Raw genomic sequence first — 18335 nt, 5'->3', positions numbered from 1 at the left:
GTACCATCATTATTATAACACATGTTACCTCTTTCAGAGCCACTGTATTGCTATGGTCAGCAGGAATCCCTTTTGTTTGCGTGCTCTATAACAGTCCAAGTGTTGTTTTTTCATCAGGAGCTCTTTATTCTTTAATATCCTGCCGCGTGTTCCTTCCTGAAAAACAAACAGAGGAGTCGAGTAGACAAGGATGGGACCGAACACGACTACAGACAAACACGAAAACAAGTGATGCAGACACAGATAAATATGATATCCAGATAGTTGTCGTTGCTTAATGGTTTTAACCCTGAAAAAAAAAAAAATGTAAGCTTTGGTGACACAAACTCCCATGCTTTTTTTCCCCCTAACTTTAAATGACCAACGAAAGTAAACATGAAACTACAAAGAACCCAAAAGAAAGATGTTTTCTGTCCTTGTTATAAGCCGGTAATAAGTACACGTGCCGTGTGTGGAATGTACTTGTGTTAAAAAACAGCAAGGGGGCTTCTGGAATATGTTTACCGGTTTAGAAAAGTCATTGTTCCTACATACCTACTAAGGAGACTGAGGAATTGTTCTTTTGTTTGACCATATCCTTCATGGGAGGGGGACAATCAGACACACATCCGGCTATGTAGGATAGATAACATACTGTACTGTGCATAACATCTGCAGCCACCTAACACCTTAATAAAAACCTTTATCTGATTGAACTCCAGGTGTATCACACATCAAGGCTTTAAAGGGACCATACCATCGGTGTTTTTCTACAAACCATGTACTTTACATGTGTGCTGATCTTTTTTTGTTTCTTTTAAAATACATGCTGTTTTAGATCTTTAGATGTACTTTTTCCTAGAGTTCGAAGCCATTAGTTTCCATTCATCTCCGGACAGATTTTCATATTACACAATAAAAAAAAAACTTCAAATTTACAGTTACACAGTTGTTGTTGTTGTTGATGAAAAGTACATTATGGGTGATTTCTAGTTACTGGGATAAAACACGTATGGACCATTAAAGCCATTACACGTGAGTGCAGATGTTTCCTTTTCCACAATGTGTATCTACAAAGTGGATTTGTTTTTCATGACAAATTTGACGCACTTACTGTATAATTTGAAATGTTTTCATCAAGTGTCTGGAGTCGAATGAGACGTCTCACTTCTCCAGGTGTGACCCGGCCTGATTTCACCCTCCCAGACGTTGATGAAATCCTTTGCGGTAACATACTGAGCCGATTGCAAGACATTGTCGAAAGGTGATGAATGTATAGCTGTTTTTTAGGGCGGGGAGTGTGACACAACCAGTAACGTGTTTTGATGAGTCTAATGTGGGTGACACAATTTGAAATATTTGATTGTGGGATACCTTGCACATATGTAACAACCCCCCCCGTATAGCTTCATATCCAGGTAACAATCTTCAAAGATTATGGCTGCCATTATTTCATCTTTTTATCAAAAACAATTCCCCTGAAGAGACTAAAACTGAAAATGAATTCATCCTTCTAACTTTTATTATCTCAACCAGGAGATTATGTTTTCGGTCGCGTGTGTCTGTCCACGGCTGATCTCACGTCCTGCTGGACCCATCAGTTTAATATTCTCTGTGCTCATTTACGACCGTACGCTCGTGGGCCTCTCGCGGTTGAAGTCAGTCAACGCGTTTTGAAAATCACGTTGTATTGACAACATATTTGACTGACTTTTACATATCGTGGCTATCCGCTGACTCCTCGTTATTCTTAACACTTAGCAGGACTGAACAGATTTTGTTCAGAGGAAGCGTTAAACAGTCAATGTGAAGTGTGACGCAGCCAACAGCAGTTCAGCTACACAGAGATTATATATATATATAATATATAAAGCGTATCTGTTGCTGTTGATACCCTTGCGGTCTGGATGTAGGGCTATTGTGGGGAGATCTGTACTCTGCTGAGTGCTAATATAATTAAACGCTTCATTGTCACACAACTCCATTGTCGTCCAAAAACCAAGAAAAAATGTATTCTTGTTTTTTAACATCTTCGAGGGAATTGCTGAAACAGATAAAATGATGTTTTGGTACTTTTCTGTCCTATCGGTAAAGTCCTAGCAATATTCACTATTCATGTCCAATAAAAATGTCTATCTCCAAGTTATTGAACTCCATTGAGTGCTCAGAATTGTGCTCTTGGAAGCTTGTGAAGGACAAAGGCATGCTGTCCGCAGTTCCGTGGTTTAGGCCGGTGGAAAAAAGGGAGGTGACTCAGGGTGAGGGGGAGTGTTCTTAGGGGCGGACCTGAGGGCCCACAAGGTTTATATAGTGTAACAGCTTCCACTCTCCTCCTGCCTTGTGTCTGTGAGCTCCTGTCTCTGCCTACCCAGCCGTTCTCTCTCTCTCTCGCTCTTACTCACAGCCTCTCTCACTGAGTCCCACATTCTCCAGCCACAATGAAAACCTCCAGGCAAAGCACATACTCTGTGCGCTCCTCCACCAGCAGCAAGACTCCCGCCATGTCATTCCAGCGTGCCTCCGGCCCTGTCTACGGGGCCCCCACCATCCACGGCGGGGCCGGTGGGTCCCGCATCAGCATCTCCTCCAGCAGCCGCAGCAGGCTGGGAGCCGGTATGGGGGCGGCGGGTTCCGGGGCTGGTGGCTTCTCCAGCAGCGTGCAGGTGTCCGGGAACAGCGCCGACATCATGGGCAACGAGAAGTTCGCCATGCAGAACCTGAACGACCGGCTGGCCAGCTACCTGGAGACGGTGAGGACCCTGGAGCAGGCCAACCTCAAGCTAGAGATCAAGATCAAGGAGGCCCTGGAGAAGAGCGGGCCCGACTTCAGGGACTACAGCAAGTACCAGGTCGTCCTGGACGACCTGAGGAAGAAGGTGAGGGGGGCGGGAGCAGACGGGAGAGAGCAGGCATGTGTTGATTTAGTTAAGTGTCGACTGGAGTGAGGGAATTGAAAGATGAGACCCAGGCTGACTTATGGGACGATGAATGTTTTGAAAGGATGTGATGCAAGTAGGGTTGAGCAAGAAATGTGTAAAACAGACACAACACGTCATGACGGTGTTTACACCACAAACGTTCTGTTCCCACCAACCCAAACACAACCCCATCGGTGCTGCTTGGCCCAGTGCCTGCCCACTCCGGGGGTGGGGGGGGGTTTGGGGTCAAGGGGGCGAGGGGTGGGACCGGAAACAGTATGGTGGAGGAATGTTGGAGCATCAGAGGGGGGTCAGAGAAACAGGAAAGCGGGGAGAAATACAAGAGAGTCCAGGGACTTGAAAGGGCCACACATACGTCACAACTTTGAACTACCTGTTTCCACTTTGTTTAGCGCAGCACAAACCCTGTGTGTCGTTGGTGGGACAATGGCACTCAGTACAGTCCCTGCTGCTGTGTGTACATTAAATAGAAGGTGATAAGGGAAGGGAGGGAGAAAAACTCAACTCACTTAATGTGAATCAAATAGTCCAAGGTGGAGCTTTTCTTGAATTTCTTTAATGAGCAATTTATCTGATAGCGTAATTAACTTCACACTTACCTGTCACACCCCAAATACGCACAAAAGATTTTTTTAGGTGAAAGTAAGTGAAGACATTATACGACCCCGGGAAAATTAGTTAATTATTTACGTCAGGTTTTTCCCCCGCTGAGTGCAAGAAGATTAAAAAAAAACAGTATTGACTGACAGAGAACTGGTCTGTGTGAGCCTCGTCCTGCTGATGCTTTTTATTCAACATTACATTAAAATTAAGTGCAGTTTCCAAATGGAACATTCCAGTGGGGCCAACTGTAGCAACACCTAAATACTGTGTGTGTGTGAGGGGAGGGGGGGGGGGGGGGGGGGGTTCTGAACCGTTTCCTTGTGGGAGCTGCATAGATTTAAAAGAGTTGACGTCAAACCTTCCTTTTGAAAATGATGACACAGACGAAATGGGCAGAAGAACAGCCCTGGGTTCAAATTGCCTCATATTTGTTTTCTCTTTTGGAGTGATGCGAAAATCACTCAGACCTCATCTGAGAAAACACAGACTCAAAGCACACACAGTCAACTACCCATGCAAACACACACACATGTTCTCACATGACCGCGCATGCGCGAACACACACACCCATGCGCGGACACACACAACCACCATCATCAGCTTCCTCATGCAAATCCCCTGCCTCGGCCCTGCTGACAGGATAGATCCTGTTCCACGGCAGAGACAGGACAGTTGCTGCCTGGCAGCCGTGGATTGGCTCGTGGACTTTGTCACCTGGATGACACCCACTCACCGGCCCTTATCTGCCGTACCGTGACAGTTAAAGCAAATACTGCAGCCATCTGGTTCTCTGAAGGAGCCCTCTCGCGCTTGTCCTCATCTACACAGACTTTGGCACTCTTTCCTCTCATGCTAAACCTATTACTACTTACAGTATATCAATAAAGACATTTAACCAAGTAGTAATAATATTAACTTTATTTATGTAGCGACTTTACAAACAGAGTTTACAAAGTGCTTTGACAGACAAAGCAGGGTAATTAAATAATATAAAGCTCAATAGAGAGGCCTAACAAAGCAAGACAAGCTAAGGTCAGATTCTAACCGTGATAAAACAGAACAATAGATGAACCGATAAAACAATCGATACGATAAAGATAAACAAAGAAAGGATATTTATTTAAAAAATAAATAAATAAAATAATAATTAAAATAATAAAATAAAGCAGTAAAAAAACGACGTCACATAAAAGCCAGTTAGTACAAATGTGTAAATAGCAGTTTAAATAGCATTTGTTTCTTATGTCATTCACAGAATATTTCCAAGAAGCTGGTTGACTTTACTCAAAGGAACAGTAAGCTCTGTACTGTTGGTTGTCTGTGCTGCCCGTCCTCAGTTTGCAAACCTAAAATACCCCCCCTCCCTATCTTTTGTCAACCATGTTTTAGGTGTTTGACGCCACCACCGACAACGCCCGTCTGGTTCTCAACATCGACAACGCTCGCCTGGCGGCCGATGACTTCAGGGTGAAGTAAGTTCCAACCGCCGACTGTAAAGCATGAAGCCAGAGAGCTGCGGGGCACACCAAGCACGGTGTCCCGTTCATAACTCATCACCTTTGCATCATGGCCGGCGGAGCCCTTTCAGTTGTGTCGTAATTTAAATGTCACGGCAAACACAGCTGTGCTGAATATTGTATGTTGAGCAAATACTCAGCACAAATATTTAAACATGGAAATATACCTTAAAAAAAGATCGTTGGCGACCAAGTGTAGGTCCATTCAGTAGCTTTGGTCATTATGTTATTCAGTTAACAAAGTTTAACGAGGTGAATAGGAGCACCTGTACCAGGCTTTGACTGTACCCTCACTGCCCTGCCATAGATTTGAGTCCGAGCTGGCCATCCGCCAGTCCGTGGAGGCCGACATCGTCGGCCTGAGGAAGCTCATCGACGACACCAACATGAGCCGCATGAACCTGGAGAGCGAGATCGAAACCCTGAAGGAGGAGCTCATCCACCTCAAGAAGAACCACGAAAATGTGAGTATGATGGCAAACAGCCCTACAGCTGTTGTCACATGTTGATTCAAATGTGGCTAAACTTTAAAGACAGTGTTGGTAATCTTTGAAAACTAACAAGAGTGAGCAAGATTTAAAGAATTATTTAACCCTTAAAAAACCCAGCCCAGTGTGGTCAACTCTTTTCCAATGAAAGCAGCTCGCAGCACTGGCTCAAAAGGTCACGACATCTAGAAGGCAAACACTGACAGCCCTTCTCTTCAGGCCTCATTCTAAAGCCACTCCCCCAAATGATCATTATAAACAACAAACATGGCTATTGTTACTGCTCACATTAACTCGTGTTTTTCCAGCTGCCCACTTAAAACCAGTGAAAATGCAGAAATCTCTGAAAAAAAACTAAACGGTTCTAAAAATAGCAACCTGATGAAGGTTTCAAGGTCCTTTGACAGAAACTTAAGCTGTGGCTTCGTACATTTTATCAGTGAAAGTCAAAGCTGTATTCATGCTGCCTTCGATGTTGACATTTTAAGTGCTGCATTCAACAAAGTCTAATGAAATCCAAACAAAAGCCAGAAAGACCTCTGGACATCATTTCAGCAAGCAGCCACACCTTTCAAAAGGCTTGAATAAATATTTGCTTACTTCTTCATAATCCCCTCAAACATCATCACTGTGTGTGACGCCACGACTGCAGCCGACACGTACTCAGCCTCAGGGTGCTCCTGAATGCAAGCTGGAGTAAACGACAGTGGGCAGAGGGAGGTTCATTAAGAAATCTGAAATGTCTTTTATGTGAATTTTGTGGGAAGCCTCATCGTAAAAAATAATGGTTCCCGTCCATATTTGGCAACGAAGAGAACACCAAAGAATTCAAATAACTATCATTTAAGTGCATAAGCCAAAACACAACCATTAGTTTACTGAAGGAATTACTGTATGACCCCAGACTGAGGTTAAGATACACCCCCTGTATATTTACCTCACCATAACGTGATTATGGTTGGAAGAGGCTGGGTCACAGCTCAATAAAAACAAGTCTTGATTCACACACGCACGTAACATATGTAACACACTTAAATAGGCCAAATTATGTACAGGATGTAGTGTTGTTGCATAACTTAAAAGAACATAGACTTTTAGTAGCAGTCTCCTGGGTGAAACTCCTACTTTGTCGCTCTCAATACTACGTGACCTGACTTCCTCCTTTACTCTGGCTATAACAATGACCACGTAGAGCGCCATAGTTTGACGAGTAGGACCACTGAAAAAGCTGCCGTACTTGAGTTGGGAGTGAGTGCACTAGATCTGTGATTTTGTCTTTAAACTCCCCTATCCACATTTATTTCTGTAGGAAGTCATGGAGATTCGCAACCAGATCTCTCAGTCCGGAGTCCACGTGGATGTCGACGTCGCTAAAGGACACAACCTGTCTGAGCTCATGAAAGAAATAAGGGCCAAGTACGAGAAGATGGCTCTGCAGAACCAGGCGGAACTCAAAACATGGCATGAATCTCAGGTAAACGATTAACAAGGGAACTATCAAGTGCAAAGTGCCATTAATGTGGTCATAAAATTGTACGTATTTCTTTAATCTCAATCCTTATTTCAGATAACGGAAGTGCAGACCCAGGTCAGCCAGAACACAGAGGCCCTGAAGGGGGCCCAGACAGAGGTGAACGACCTGCGCAGACAGGTGCAAACCATGGAGATCGAGCTGGAGTCACAGAGGAACATGGTGAGAAGCACTCAGTCAGCACACAGTTCATTTACCCCAACGCACGCCGCAACGGCCAACTCAGCACTCTCACTTGAAGGCTCTCACAACGACTCTGTTGACACAAGCTTTACACTCCGGTGACTCCACGCTATGGAGATGTCTTCAGCGAGTTGTGTTCACTGTGAATCACTTTAACCCCTTCTTTCCTTTCCCCTTGTCTATTCTCACAGAAATCCTCTCTGGAGGGCACGCTGAGGGACACAGAGATGCGCTACAACATGGAGATCGAGGCCCTCAACTCCATCCTCCTGGGCCTGGAGTCCGAGCTCACGCAGCTGCGCAACAACATCCAGCAGCAGACGCAGGAGTACGAGAGTCTGCTCAACCTCAAGATGAAGCTGGAGGCTGAGATCGCCCAGTACAGACGGCTGCTGGACGGGGAAGACTTCTCGTACGTAATGAATCTTATGACAGAGTTGTCAAAACCAACCCTTCAGAAGGCAAACTATTGAATCTGTCTGCAGGAACTACCTGACAATTTTGTTCTTGATGTTTTCGTTCAGGCTCCAGGACGCTCTGGAGAACCAGAAGACAGTGAAGACCAAAGTGATGACCGTCACACAGACCGTGGTGGACGGCAAGGTGGTGTCCTCCAGCACAGAAACCAAGAACCTTTGAATCCCGGAAGCAACCGCCTGACACTCCCATCAATCGCCGTCACCGCATCCTAACACTCACATATGATTGGCCAAATTTGATCTCCTTTCGTCTTAGTCTCAGAGCACTAAGCGCTGACGCTGCAATTTGTTTGACTTCATGGGTGTACAGCTGTTCCACAGGCCGATGAAATAAAACTGGATCAGAGGAAAACTGAATCATCTTTAATTTATTTCATCATGATTTATTTATGAGTTTGTGTCTTCACCCGCAGATGCTTAACAGAAGTTCAGAATTGGAGAGCTTTGAGCTTTTTTTTTATTCTCCCAGAGCGAAACTAATTGAAGTGATTGAATATTTCAAAGTAATGAAATAGTCCAAATATGCTTTACATGTCATCATCTTTGGTTTTCTTTCTGTCCAGTTAAATCTGCCTGTTACGCTGTGATGTTCCCACATATCAATAAAGTCCATTTGAGAAATTTATCTTGGTGTGAACATGGTGTTGTTGTTTGAAACTCAAAATGAGTTGTGACATGTCTTTAACACAAATACATCTAACATATCAAGACAGAAGATAGTGACAGGAGTGATTACAGCATTTACTCCCAATAGCAATATGTGAATAAAATGTGTAAAAACACTGAACTCTTGGCTGGTGTCTAAACTACAAATTCACTAGCAAGGATCACACCATCAACTGAATGCGTTTATTTTATTTGTGAGACATGAATGAAAGAGGATCATTCGTTGATTCCGTCGGTCAGTCGGATGGGTTGTGGGGAGCTATGTCAGAGGATCCGCCGTGGCGATCGGGCACGACGAACCCCTTCAGGACCCTACGAAAAAGATAGAAAGAGAGGAGGAAGAGAGGAAGAGGAAAGAGGGGTTGGGAGGGTGGGGTTTGGAATGCGTAAACGGGACAGGAAGAGTGGGTTAGGGAGGTATTTATAGGAATACCGGAAGAGGCGTATTAGAGGTGTGGTCCTGCTCCCGAAATTACTCTAATTAGCTTCAATAAATGGCAAACAAATAGAAAATGTCTTTTAAACCCTTTTAGATCACATCCCCTGTCATATTGTGCACCTATTTAATAATATATGCATACAAAACAACCAAAGTATTTATTGTATAAATCCAGTCATATATGAAATATGACGTGTGCTTACGTAAGTATAGAATTACACCGGCCTGAACCTTTAACTGAATGGGTTACATTGGTACATACTATTTCCAAAGAGTAACAGCAGTAATAAATAAGGCCTGTAAAATGATTGTGCAGCGGTGTATGATAGTATGAGAATGTATTTTACAACCCTTGAAAGTTGTCAGGGCAACAATCATTTCATCTCCTTCATCTCTACGATCTATCTCGGTATAAGCAGCAGGATTACCCCGGTCAGGTTACAAAATAATCCACCAGGAATGTGCACTTGGGTGTACGCGGTGATCCCAAATTTGCACTCTTTCCCATCCTGGCAAAGCAGCGTTCTCATTGACACAGGGTGTTAATGTTGCTCTGAACCCAGCAGTAAGGTATCCTTTGATGATTTTGGTACAGTGGTTGTAAAAAGTAGCAGTACAACTGTCTACATGAACTCTGGGGCTTGATTTTGTCTCAGATTTGAAATCCCAGTGAAAAGGAAGTTGGAGTGTTTTTAGCTTCTGTACTGGGACGTATTCCTCTGTGAAATGTTTGAGATATGTATACAGTTAAAACAGCGATTTATATCAAAACCTTTGCGTTTGATTGAACCACTAAAAAGTGGGCGGGCTTAGAATGTAGTGCGACACGGAGCTACAGAGGACTGCTGCACCACACACACCTCCCTTGACGCTAAATGTTGCAGATTGGTTGATGGATGGATGGTATATCATTGGTTGAAATTGGTTGGTACTAGCTGCATCTAGGAAAAATCCTCTCTTATCGTAGAATAAGTTAGGAATCCTAACTTCACTTATTATCCATAAATTCCATGAAAAAAAACCAGTCCGTCCCTCAATACTTTCTAACATGTTTCCTAAATTAGGATATCATTGAGCCTGTCCTGAATTCAAAATAGCTGCCTATAGCAGGAGCACTGTTGTTAGGTCTGTATGGCAAAGACAATGTAAATGAGAACAACATGAACACCAAAATATAATGATTGGAAGGCTACTTAAACCATGTAACACTTTTCATTTTCCAGACCATGCATTAATGGATATATACAGTATATTGACTAACAAGACTATTAATTACTTAAAAAGAAGTGGGGTTTCCTCTCCTCCACCGACACATTTAGTGCCTCCGACACTATCTAAAATGAAACACCTGACTTCTTTGTGTCTAGAGCCGTCGGTATTATTGCTTGTCCATCTGGAGTAGCTCACCAGTCCATTCTGATCAAAGATACAGGCGAACGGATGAATATCCTAATACAGGCATGACAGGATGTGTGCCAATTGAAGAATGGCCTTTGCAGCTATAGTTTTGATTTCTTAAGATAAGATAAGAGGTCTGAGATAGGACACAGCCTTGACTTTATGAATTTATTCTGTAACAAGAAAATAGGACTTTTCCTATCTATGAAACGTATGTTAAGAAAAGACAAGCAGTTAAGATATTTTTCTGTAATGAAGACCCAGGTGAGTATTAACAGCATCACAATGCTGTATGATTTACTTATATATATTTATATATTATATTTAAAAAAGACAGTCAGTACAATGAAGGAACACGTTACCCAGTGTGGCTCATTGATGTGTTTTTAAAAGTTTTTGGAAAACAATGGAGCTCTATGGCATAGAGGAATAAGACATATCAGGCTTTTAATGCACAGACAATACTTGTTATACAGTAGGATTAGTCTTTTCATGGAATCTGCTAACAATAAGATCCATATTTAGTGTGGTCAGCCTTATACTTTAAGCTGCTGTTGATATCATGGTTACTATAGATACAGCTGAATTACTACACACTATTGACATGAAAATGTCAGTGGACTGTTTTCCCTTCAGTGGGTGTTTTGGGGACAAAGTCTAAGCAAGAGGACTAAAGGTACAAATGTAATATAGATAGGGGAGGAGTGGCAGGAAGGAATATTGCCTCTCAGAGTGATATATAAGACCCGAAGATTTGCCTCCGTCCTCTCAGCTGCCAAACCCCTTTGTGCCAGGACGCACGGCTTCTCCCTCTGATTAATCAGCACACTTCTTTTAGCGATGGAGCCCATGATCAGACGCCAGGCTTCTCAAATTCTTGGTGGCCATTCGTCATCCACTCCCAGATCCCTACAGATGGACAGGTCCTACGCCCACAGTGTCAGCGGCGGGGCGGGCGGCCATGGGATCAGGATCTCCTCGGCGTACGGCAATCGGGTTGGCAGCAGCTTCGGGGGGGGTGGGTATGACTACCAGTCCTTGTCCTCTGGGTCCACCTCTGGAACCCTGGCCATCACGAACGAGAAGACCACCATGCAGCACTTGAACGACCGGCTGGCCAGCTACCTGGAGACGGTGAGGAGTCTGGAGAAGGCCAACGGCATTCTAGAGATCAAGATCAGGGAGACCATCGAGAAGAAAGGCCCCATGGAGGGGAGGGACTTCAGCAGGTACAACGCAATCATCATGGAGCTGAGGGCCAAGGTGAGTCAATCTTTAATGATACTTGTTGCGAATCATTAATTGAAAGCAAAAAGGTTTCTTTATATTCTACCTCACCACATCGTGCCAGAGATAAATCTGGGTCTCTTGAGGTGTTCTGGTCATTTCACACTGGTGCCCACAATCTATGTGTAAGTGCTGGAACTTTTAATTATCCAAGATCTCAATGCTATGTCCACTTGCTCCCTTGAAATCGTCACATGATGTTGGAGCAAAAGCCATTCCAGCCTGAGGCACTTTTTTATTATCATACATGATGGGTTTGGCATTGAGAGTTTATGGATCCCTCTGACTGATTTCGCAACATTTATTACATCTAGTCACACTCTTATCTTAACCTCTGTGTCAAGCTATGAGCGATAACCCCTTTTGTTCATTTATGACTTACAGCATGCTATCAAAGGCAAATCTTTAATATGCACAATATATCAAAGTGAAAGTTACAGTTTGCAGTCGAATTGGCTGTGGGAGGATAGAGTGACACTGTTTGTTTGCATTTTACACACTGAAAATTCAAGAAGCAATTTCATTTCTTCCAGATATTTGACATGAACAAGGGCAACGCGCATCTTGCTATCGCTGTCGACAACGCAAGCCTGGCTTCCGAAGACTTCAGAATGAAGTGAGTGTTCAGCTTTCCATCCAAAATTAAACAAGCTTTCCATCTGGTGTGAACGTATCTGAACGTATGTGGTTTGATTTGTCAGGATGGAGTACGAGATGGCCATGCGTCAGACGGTGGAGGCCGATGTGACCAGACTGAGGAAGCTTCTGGATGACACCAACGTTATTCGCCTGCACCTAGAGAGCGACATCGAGTCTCTGAAGGAAGAGTTGATCAACCTGAGGAAGAACCACAAGGAGGTGAGGGACACTGGTCAGAAATTATTTGTGTTGACGAAAACTGCATTTGGCCTAATCCAACTAAACGTTGGAATAGCAATTCAAAGAAAAAAGTAATCCCAATACTAGACCATAATTACTCAAAATTATGGCAATCTTTTCTTTTCCTTTAACCTCCTTGCCCCGGATAACCCCACTAACCTTGTTCAGGAAAGCACTGCCTGACTATTTACCCCCCTCTACAGGATGTTGCTGAATTGCGTGCCCAGATCACCCAGGTTGGCGTCCGTGTGGATGTTGACGCTCCTAAAGGACAGGACCTGGCCAAGATCATGGAGGAGATGAGGGCCAAGTATGAGAAGATAGCCCTGAAGAACCAGGAGGAGCTCAAACTATGGCATGATTCTCAGGTAATTCGTCAATGCCAAGATTTGTCTTTGGGTTAACAAGCTCTGTTTGTTAAGTACCTATTCTATGTACTATTAGTATTTTATCTTGTGTCCAGATCACAGAGGTGCAGTTCCAAGTGACTGAGAGCTCAACAGCTCTGAAGGAAGCTACGACTATGATGTCAGATTCTAGGAGGAGGTATCAGGCACTGGACATTGAAATGCAGTCCGCACTTAGTCTGGTAAGAACATTTGTGGAACATTTTTCGTACAGACATGACTGGTATCAATGTTTTCAAGAAAGCCAAGACCAGTCACCAAACATGCATTAATCGAACATGCTTTTTCTTCGCCTCTTGACAGAAAGCGTCCCTGGAGGCCACCCTGCGTGACATCGAGATGCGCTACAACATGGAGGTGGAGAAGTACAACGCGATCATCCTGAGGCTGCAGGAGGAGCTCACTCGCATCCGCACCGACATCCAGCACGACACAAGGGAGTACGAGCACCTGCTCAACATCAAGGTGAAACTGGAGGCCGAGATCGCCGAGTACAGGAGGCTGCTGGACGGCGAGTCGGACTTTGTGTGAGTATGAGGAAGAAACGAGGAACTGCTCGTTCATACCTTTGCTGAAAGCCAAACATGCATTGTTCTGCATTGTGAGCTGAAGGATATTACGACTTTGGTCATCTCGGGGAAGCTTTTGCAAATTTGATTCAAATTAGCTGCATGCAAACATGAAGGGACGCTGATATGGAAAGTAGTAGTTCATCCCTCAATACTCTTCCCATGGCTTTAATTTCAACTGCTAAATTGTATGTGGATATACCAGATAAGTTAAAGAACCAGTATATATTTGATACAAAAATAGTCTCATGAAGGATCTAATTACGAGTACTACGTTTAGTTTTACGCATTACAAATAAACAACCTTGTATTGATTTTGCTGTGTTGTTCACTCTTACAGTCTGGAGGATGCAGTTGATCCAAAGATGGTCCAGACCAAAGTGGTGACAGTCACTCAGACTCTGGTGGACGGCAAAGTGGTGTCAGAGAGCAAGGACGTCAAATCCAGTGAAAAGGTTGCTGATAATTAAAAACTGATTTGGGGGGACCCCTTCGTAACAAAAATAAAATAAACAATACGAAGAATACCATTCTGTCTGACTGGTTGTTTTTTTTAAAGCTTTGTGTTAAGGAGCAAACAATCATTACAAAATGTCACAAAATGTAACAAAACCACTTCAGTCAAGATAGCTGTTTCCCCTGCTTCCAGTCTACTAAGCTACGCTAACCAGCTGCTAACACATTATTATTCACATCCCAGAGAGTGAAATAGAGAGTGAATATTAATTTTGACTACTTTCTGTTGTTTTATAGACTAACAACCTATTAATCAAAAACAGCATTGATAAATAAATCGAAAATTAAATAAATAAATGTTTGTTGTAGTCCTTTGTGGAATAAATTCTGGTTCCAATTCTTCTCATTATATAGCACAAGTGAACTCAATCTACTTTACATTAAAAAGCCATAAAACATAAAACAACACATATATGTATATAAAACCTAAAAACCTGTTTCACTACCTATCAGAGACGCAGCTATAATCTACTACATGCAGGCACTTCACCAAATACAACCTGGTATCACTCAAACATGTTTGTCCAGGTTTAATTGTGATCAATAAAAATAACAACAACAAAAACTTGAAATTCTTTGTTATTTTCTTTCCCTTTCTTACCAACTGAGCTGCATTGGAATTCTACATTAAACCTTGTAGATGTCACCTGGACACAGATATTCATCAAACAAGCATGAAGCACAGCTGAAGGCCCAATAGTGTAATAATCCTCTACCGTGTAGTTGGGGTTGCCGGGCTGAATGCGGAGCTCAGCTAAGATCCAGATGCCGTTGGTTAGCTTGAGGGACTGGTAGAGCATGTCCTGGCCTTCCACGTTCCTCTTGGCAATGTTTTTTTTAATTTATTTAAAAAAATGCATTGTTAATGTTTCTCCATTTTCACTTTCTAACTGTGTTCTTCCCTGCCTTTTGCTGGCACAGTGCAGCATTATAATGTGTTGGGCATATTACTGTTATCTCATGATCAGTGGAACGACGTTATAACATTGGCAGGAATGTGTATTTCTTCACATGCAAAAACCACAAATGTCAACCGCATGGCGTTGCTAGATAAAAATGAGGTGATCACCTAAAGTCAGTAGGATAGATAGGACCAAAGTTCAATCCATCCAACAGTTGTTGAGATATTTCAGTCTGGACCAAAATGGTGGCTTGACAGACAGAACAACATTGCCAACCAGAAAGCAAAGAATAGTTTTGCATTTATTCCTTAAAATGTTTGACTTTAGATCAATATGAATAGTTCATAAAAACAACCTAAGGGCATTTCAATAGGTAAAATCATCCAGTTGACTGAGAGGGAGTCAATATCAAGCATTGTATGCTTGTGTATTTTATGCATTGTATGAATTGTTTCAGTGCCACCTATACAAATATACACACAATTCAAATAATGCACTAAACACTAATTTGCATATTAAGGAAATTTGACGGTACGGTTGTTCTATCATGACCTCATGATACAGAACAACTCATTGTGTTCCACATTCTATTCACCACATATTAAGAACACACACATTGTCAAATTCATTCAGTTCAAGCATTGATTCGACACACTCGTTGCTCTGAAGTTATCGCGTATACCTATATATATAAATAGTTCACAACTATATCAGCATGAGCTTAGCATATATATCAGCAAAAAGTTCAGCTCCCGGAGAGGATGACACGACTAGAGGGGTTAAAAGAAAGACCAGTCCGGAAAGTGAACCCCTTTTCAAAAGGACAAGGCTTTCAGAAAGTGACGACTCAACCACCTCTGAGGAATACTTCAGTGCGAGAGGAGTGAAGAGGAACACCACAGAACCTTTGGAGGGAGAACCAATGAAGAAGAAGGAGAAAAAGGGAAGACTTGACCTCAACCTGTTTGGCAAGGAGTCGGCATCCTCCTCAGTGGAGTCTGGGAAAGGTAAGCTGATCATGTGAATCTGCTGTTGGGAGTGTATCCAATCATCAGTTTACTAAACACGGGGTTCAGACAGTGGTGGAAGATGTACTCAGATCTCTTACAGAAATGTACATCAACTGGGGTGTTGGTAGATTGATCTAAATAGACTTCAGTTCACCTAGATTACAAAGAAAACAAATTATCCCTTCCCTCTAATGGTATCTATTTATGCAGATAGTTTGGATAATTTCTCCCAGGTTTCCTCAGGTTTTAAAAGATCTGTGTCTGAGATTTTTGATTTCACTCAGGTGTGAAAGAGGAATTTCATTTTTGGTGCTCACAGCATCAACAATTGACATTTTAAAATTCAAAAGCAACATCTCTTTCCAAAAAGGTGCCCTGGATGGATAATCTATCGAACACACTATAGTTTCATTTGGACTATTTCTTTGGTAGAAGATTGGTCCAATAGATACTGATCACAGTGAGGCTTGTAGATTATCCAGAGTCACAAGGAGCCTGTTTTTGGAAATAGATGTTGCTGTTAAATGTTTCATTGCTGTGAGCACCACAAACTAAATTGCATTCACCTTAATTGTATTGAGCTGGAGACAGATATGTCAAAAAATGGACAAATAAAATGACCCGCTTGGATGGATTCCACTGGAGGACAGTGAGAAATGTTATTTTTATTGAGGTTTTGGCAGGCAAACTATTTTTGAATCTGCCCATTTTGTCATTTCGTATGGAGGATGTCTATTGTCCACGTTAGTGCCTATGATGGTCAAGCTGATGTTCCTCTGGGTGTTTTTCTCCTCTGTAGAACACTGCAATACATCTGTGGAGGATGTGAGAGTCGGTGAGAGGAAGGCCGCCGCCGATGGTGGACCAAAGACAAAAAGTAAAAGGAGGCCATACCTGAAGAAGACCAGACCGTCTGTAGATGTCTTAAGAGGTCAGTATAGTGTTGTTACTATTGCCTCGCTTTTGCTTCTTTGTCTGTCAAAGCACTTTGTAAACTTTGCTTTTAAAGGTGCTATATAAATAACGTTATTATTATTAAATGTAAGGTTTGACCTCATTTTAGTGTAAGATTAGGATTTATAAGTATAACAGAGGAGGGATTCATATTAGTGCTTAGGTAGCATATAATTGGTGTTACTCACAACTATATTAAAACATAATATGTGTTGGTCTGTTCAGCTGAATTTGAGGCCAAATACAAACAGCAGGATCAGCTTGGTGAAGGTGGATGTGGAACTGTGTTTGCTGGCTATCGCAAAGCAGATAACATACCTGTAAGTGTTACACACACACACACACAATCTTGCACACACACACACACACACAATATGGTCAGGGAGTGCTAACACAAGTCTTGTTTGTATCTCATAGGTTGCCATCAAACACATTCCCAAGGACAACATTTACTGCAAACACGTGGTGAGTGAGCAACACCTGCTGCTGTTAAAATCTTCTGTATTCAACACTGCACTCTGTTTCTGAATGTATTATGGATGAATCATGGTTCTCTCTCATCCTCCACTCTGTTGTGATGTTTCAGAATAAAACTGGGAAGCAGCTGTCCGTGGAGGTTGCCGTCATGTTGAAACTGGCGGACAAAACAAGTAGATCAGTGGGGATGTCAGCACCCGTGTCTCTATTGGACTGGTACGATCTGAACCAGGAGCTGATCCTGGTAATGGAGAGACCGATCCCCGCCAAGGACCTACTCGCCTACATCAACGGCAACGGAGGCTCCTTACAAGAGCAGGAGGCCAAGGTAAGCTGCTGAAGGATCCTTGTGTGTCTTTAACTTTTTACAGGAACTGGGAGACTACCTAAAGGTTTTGTTTTTTTAATTTAAGGTTTATTTTCCTAGTCTTTAGATCATTGTTTCTGTTGATCATGGTAACATTGTATTCACCAAAGCAATTGTTCTGATGGATCAAGAAACAGTAGTGGAGGCAGTCAAACAGGTTGTAGACAAAGCTCCAGGTCAACTAAAGTTATTTGGAAGGGAAAATAAACAGATGAGGTTTTTACCCAATCTACTGAAAATCTCTCGTGCATTTCAATTTCTATGGCTTAAAGATGCTTTTAGAAACTTTGTGTTTTGTATTTGTAGTCAGCTCAGAGTCACAGCCATGAAAACATGTCAAACCATCCTCCTCTGTGATCCCTCATCTCTCTCTTTTTGTCTGTCAGATCATACTGAAACAGCTGATAGATGCAGCAATTGACCTAGAGAAGCAAAAGATTTTCCACCGGGACATTAAGGTTGAAAACATCTTGATTGAGACAAGCTCGGACGTCCCGCGAGTTCGCCTCATTGACTTTGGTCTGAGCTGCTTCGTCAAGAGAAGAGCCTGTTATCGCGTCTTCTACGGTAAGATGTCTGGCTTTACACCTGCTCTTCAATAACTTACCCATCTGTAACTTTTACATTTAGCCACAGCTCCTCATCCTCATCCTCACCGTCTTATTATGTCTGTATATTCTAGGTACTCCTGCTTTCATCCCCCCAGAGTGGTTTTATCATCATAGATACACAGCCGGACCCACCA

General features: G+C 42.7%; 1 protein-coding gene across 1 annotated transcript; it reads left to right on the top strand.

The window, feature by feature from the left end:
* The first annotated feature begins 2336 nt into the window (after positions 1-2336).
* On the top strand, positions 2337-13891 carry LOC306708983 (uncharacterized protein). Its single transcript, XM_079176976.1, has 14 exons — positions 2337-2855; positions 4911-4993; positions 5346-5502; positions 6836-7000; positions 7094-7219; positions 7432-7652; positions 7765-7878; positions 11047-11485; positions 12043-12125; positions 12211-12367; positions 12592-12756; positions 12852-12977; positions 13099-13322; positions 13705-13891. The coding sequence occupies exons 1-14, from the start codon at positions 2418-2420 to the stop codon at positions 13832-13834; spliced, it is 2628 nt and encodes an 875-aa protein (XP_079033102.1). The 5' UTR covers positions 2337-2417; the 3' UTR covers positions 13835-13891.
* Positions 13892-18335: the final 4444 nt, after the last annotated feature.

The sequence above is a fragment of the Pholis gunnellus genome (genome assembly GCF_910591455.1).
Source record: "Pholis gunnellus genome assembly, chromosome: 2".
Lineage (NCBI taxonomy): Eukaryota > Metazoa > Chordata > Actinopteri > Perciformes > Pholidae > Pholis > Pholis gunnellus.
This window is presented reverse-complemented; position numbering and strand designations above follow the sequence as displayed.

Coding starts and splice junctions, on each gene's coding strand:
- LOC306708983 (XM_079176976.1), top strand. CDS start 2,418: ATGAAAACCTCCAGGCAAAGCACATACTCTGTGCGCTCCTCCACCAGC. Junction 5,503..6,835: donor TCAAGAAGAACCACGAAAAT/GTGAGTATGATG, acceptor TTATTTCTGTAG/GAAGTCATGGAGATTCGCAA. Junction 12,126..12,210: donor TCCGAAGACTTCAGAATGAA/GTGAGTGTTCAG, acceptor TTGATTTGTCAG/GATGGAGTACGAGATGGCCA.